The following is a 4,069-nucleotide window of genomic DNA, read 5'->3' on the forward strand; positions in this document are numbered from 1 at the left end:
GAAGTTTGTCCCAGATTTTCTTTGCCGTTGTGCATCGTGATATCCATCGATATTCTTCGAAGTTGATTACACAGTTGAGTAAGTTGATAGCCTTGGCATTGAGCTCCACCTTCTTTCTGTCTTCTTCGGTCCAACTGGCTTCGGATTTAAGGGAGACTACTCCTTCAGCACTTGTGGTGGTTGGATATTGAGAACCCTCCAGGATGATCTTCCATAGTCTGTAATCTACTGCTTGCAAAAAAATCTTCATTCTCTCCTTCCAATAGGTGTAGTTCTTCCCATTGAAAAGAGGAGGTCTGTTGCTTGACTGTCCTTCTGTCAGATTGTAGGACACCAAGTTTGAGCCACTGTTCTCTGCCATCTGGATCTTTTCTCCAAGTTGCAAAGCTTGATCTCTTTGAGACCAAACTCTGATACCAATTGATGGTTTATCAATGGCTAAGAGAAGGGGGCAGGCACGGACCCACCTTCATGAATAGGGGGGCACTTGCCCCCAGTGACATTTGATATTTTTAAACCCAAATATATATATATATATATATATAATATGCCCCCACTTTAAATTTTAAATGACCCCACTACAAATAAACTAAGCCCAATTATTAAAAGTCTAAGCCCATTTTATCTTTTTATGATTTTGACTATTAGTTAACCTAATTAAATTTAGTCTTCTTCTGTTTTTAAATCCTAGCCGTCACTCATTTATTCTCTTAAACCCTTTTCTTAGTTTCATATTTTCAATCTTCTTTTTCTATTCCTTGTCTAGTGGTCATCTTCTCTTCATCAAAAGGTAAATTTTAAATTCTCTATTTTATTTTATATAGCTCTCTATGACTCTATGTATCTTTCAATTTCATTGTTTCTCTTTTTGATATTTTCAATTGCAAATTTTAATTCAAACAATTATAGTTTAAGTATTAATATATTTTTTATTCTTTTCATGAATTTATATATTTTATTTTATTCTCAATTTAGTGATCCTTATTATTTATTTGTTTATCTTTCGTTCTATTCTATTATATGTAATTAGATTGCATATAAATTTTTAAAGTGAATTGATCAATTTACTAATTTAGAATATATATTTTTATTTTTAGAAATAGTAATGGAGAAATATTTCAAAAGAAAGCTACCACTAGAATCTGAAGTCACTCCATTAGTCTCTTCTAATAAAAAGAAGTTCTTAGAATTCAATGTGGAAAGTCTAGTAGCTGATCCTGGACAACGACCCAAAATTTCAAATTATGATCCAAATGACAGAGATGAAGTTAGACGAGCTTATTTGCAAAAAGTTCCTTGTCAACCAAGAGAACATGATTTTTCACAAACATATTTTGGAACTTCTCTCCGTAGATTTAATGCTGATTGGTTTGATGAATTTGGCAATTGGTTGGAATATAGTATTTCAAAAGATGCTGTATTTTGTCTCTGTTGCTATCTTATGAAACCTGATGGTGCGAGTGGTGATGCTTTTGTAAAAGAGGACTTTTCAAATTGGAAAAAGAAGGAGCGATTACAAACACATGTTGGAAATCATGATAGTGCTCATAATCAAGCTCGAAGAAAATGCGAAGCACTCATGAAGCAAAAATAACATATTGAAGTTGTTTTTCAAAAGCATTCAGACCAAGCTAAAAGAGATTACCGAACTCACTTAACAGCAACAATTGAGTGCATTAGGTTCTTATTGCAACAAGGATTGGCCTTTCGTGGTGATGATGAATCGCACAATTCAAATAATCAAGGTAATTTTTTGGAGCTTCTTGACTTTCTTGCTCAACATAATACAGAGATTGATCGTGTTTTCAAAAATGCTCGTGGAAACCTTAAGCTAGTAGCACCTAAAATTCAAAAAGATATTGTTAGAGCTGCTGCAAGTGAAACTACTAAAGTTATTATTGATGATCTTGGAGATGATTTATTTGCTGTTTTAGTTGATGAAGCTCGAGACATCTCTGTTAAAGAGCAAATGGCTGTTTGTTTGCGGTATGTGAACAAAGAAGGGATTGTAATGGAGCGATTTCTTGGCCTTGTCCATGTTTCTAGCACAAATGCGTTGTCGTTAAAAGTAGCTTTGGAATCTTTATTAACAAAGCATAATTTAAGTTTAGCAAGAATACGTGGACAAGGTTACGATGGAGCTACTAATATGCAGGAAGAATTTAATGGCTTAAAAAGTTTGATCTTGAAAGAAAATGCTTGTGCTTTTTATGTTCATTGTTTTGCTCACCAACTTCAATTAGCACTTGTGGTTGTTGCAAAGAAACAGGTCGAAATTGCACTACTTTTTAATTTGCTTGCTAGTTTGTGCAATATTGTTGGAGCTTCCTATAAACGTAAAGACATGCTTCGTGAAAGTCAAATGCAAAAGACAATTGTTGCATTACAAAATGGAGATGTTTCTAGTGGGCGTGGCTTAAATCAAGAAACAATATTGAAAAGGGCAGGTGATACTCGATGGGGCTCACATTATGGTACAATACTTAGCTTGATTTCTATTTTTTCTTCCGTGGTAGAAGTTCTTGAAGTTATTGAGGAAGATGGAAATAATCCTGAACAAAGAGCTGAAGCATGCCAATTATTGAATCATATTCAATCTTTTGAATTTGTATTCAATTTACATTTGATGAAAAGTATATTAGGAGTTACTAATGAGTTGTCTCAAGCTCTACAAAGAAGTGATCAAGACATTATAAATGCTATGACGTTGGTTAAAGTGTCCAAGCAACGATTGCAAAGTATAAGAGACGATGGTTGGTCCTCTTTGCTCAACGAAGTTTTACTATTTTGTGATAGTCACAATATTCTTGCTCCAAATATGAATGATATATTTGTAACACAAGGAAGATCAAGGCGCAAAATCCAAAAGGTCTCAAAGTTGCATCATTTTCAAGTTGAATTATTTTATCAAGTGATTGATAGATAACTTCAAGAGCTTAACAATCGTTTTACAGAGGTAAATACTGAGCTACTTCTTTGTATAGCTTGTTTGAATCCAAGTGACTCATTTTTTGCATTTGATAAGGAGAAGTTGCTTCGTTTAGCTGAATTTTATCCACATGAATTCTCTTCTACTCAAATTTTGGCACTTGATAGTCAACTTGAGAATTTTATATTGGATATGCGTCTTGATGATCAATTCTCAAATATAAATGGAATCAGTGGACTATCTCAAAAGTTAGTTGAGACAAAAAAGCATATTGTTTATCCATTGGTATTTCTTCTGTTGAAATTAGCTTTGATTCTACCTGTGGTAACAGCATCAGTTGAGAGAACATTTTCTGCTATGAATATCATAAAGAGTCGACTTCGTAATCGAATGGGAGATGAGTGGTTGAATGATTGTTTGGTTACATATATAGAAAGAGAGACATTCAATCAAGTTGATAATGAAACAATTATTCAACATTTTCAAAATATGAAAACAAGAAGATAAATACCTTCAAGATTTGAAGAGAAGAAAGTTAGCAGCTAATGTAATTTTTGGTTTTTTTTTGTATTCGAATAATTAATGTGCACTTTTATATTTTTAAATTTAAATTAATATATATTTTGATAATAATGTGTATTATTTTTGCCCCCCACCATAAATTTTTTGGGTCCGTCACTGGAAGGGGGTTGAATCTTAGCCCCTTTTTCGCTTAATAACACTTGCTGGCCTTTGAAATGACTTCTAGAGACTTTTTGCTTTTTGTCTCGTACCTAGCCACGATACTTTTTCTTTTTGTCTCGTAACCAGGCAAGAGATATTTTTCAGTTTTATCTCCTATGCAGCAGAAACAGAATTGAAGTAGAAGAGAGAGGGAGAGAATTACACCACGAAGTATCCTGGTTCAGCTGCCAAGTGCAATGCAGCCTACATCCAGTCTCCATCACAACAATCAGTGACGGATCCAGAAAATTTTGGTAGTGGGGGCAAAATTTATATAACATGATAATAATTTTTATAATAAAAATAATAAGTTTATATAAAAAATTAAATATTAAATTATCTATTAACCACTATATATCTATGTATAAATACATGTATTGTTTAATTTATTTTTAATGTGTATTTTTTATTTTAATA

The 4,069-nt window shown here is 32.9% G+C and overlaps 1 protein-coding gene across 1 annotated transcript; it reads left to right on the forward strand.

Annotated features, from left to right (window-relative positions):
• Nucleotides 1–1,105: 1,105 nt before the first annotated feature.
• Nucleotides 1,106–3,436, forward strand: LOC112756702 (uncharacterized). The gene is made up of 3 exons (XM_029293797.2): nt 1,106–1,541; nt 1,626–2,869; nt 3,026–3,436. The coding sequence occupies exons 1-3, from the start codon at nt 1,106–1,108 to the stop codon at nt 3,434–3,436; spliced, it is 2,091 nt and encodes a 696-aa protein (XP_029149630.2).
• The last annotated feature ends 633 nt before the right edge of the window (nt 3,437–4,069 follow it).

The sequence above is a fragment of the Arachis hypogaea genome, chromosome 16, assembly GCF_003086295.3.
Source record: "Arachis hypogaea cultivar Tifrunner chromosome 16, arahy.Tifrunner.gnm2.J5K5, whole genome shotgun sequence".
Classification (NCBI taxonomy): Eukaryota; Viridiplantae; Streptophyta; class Magnoliopsida; order Fabales; family Fabaceae; genus Arachis; species Arachis hypogaea.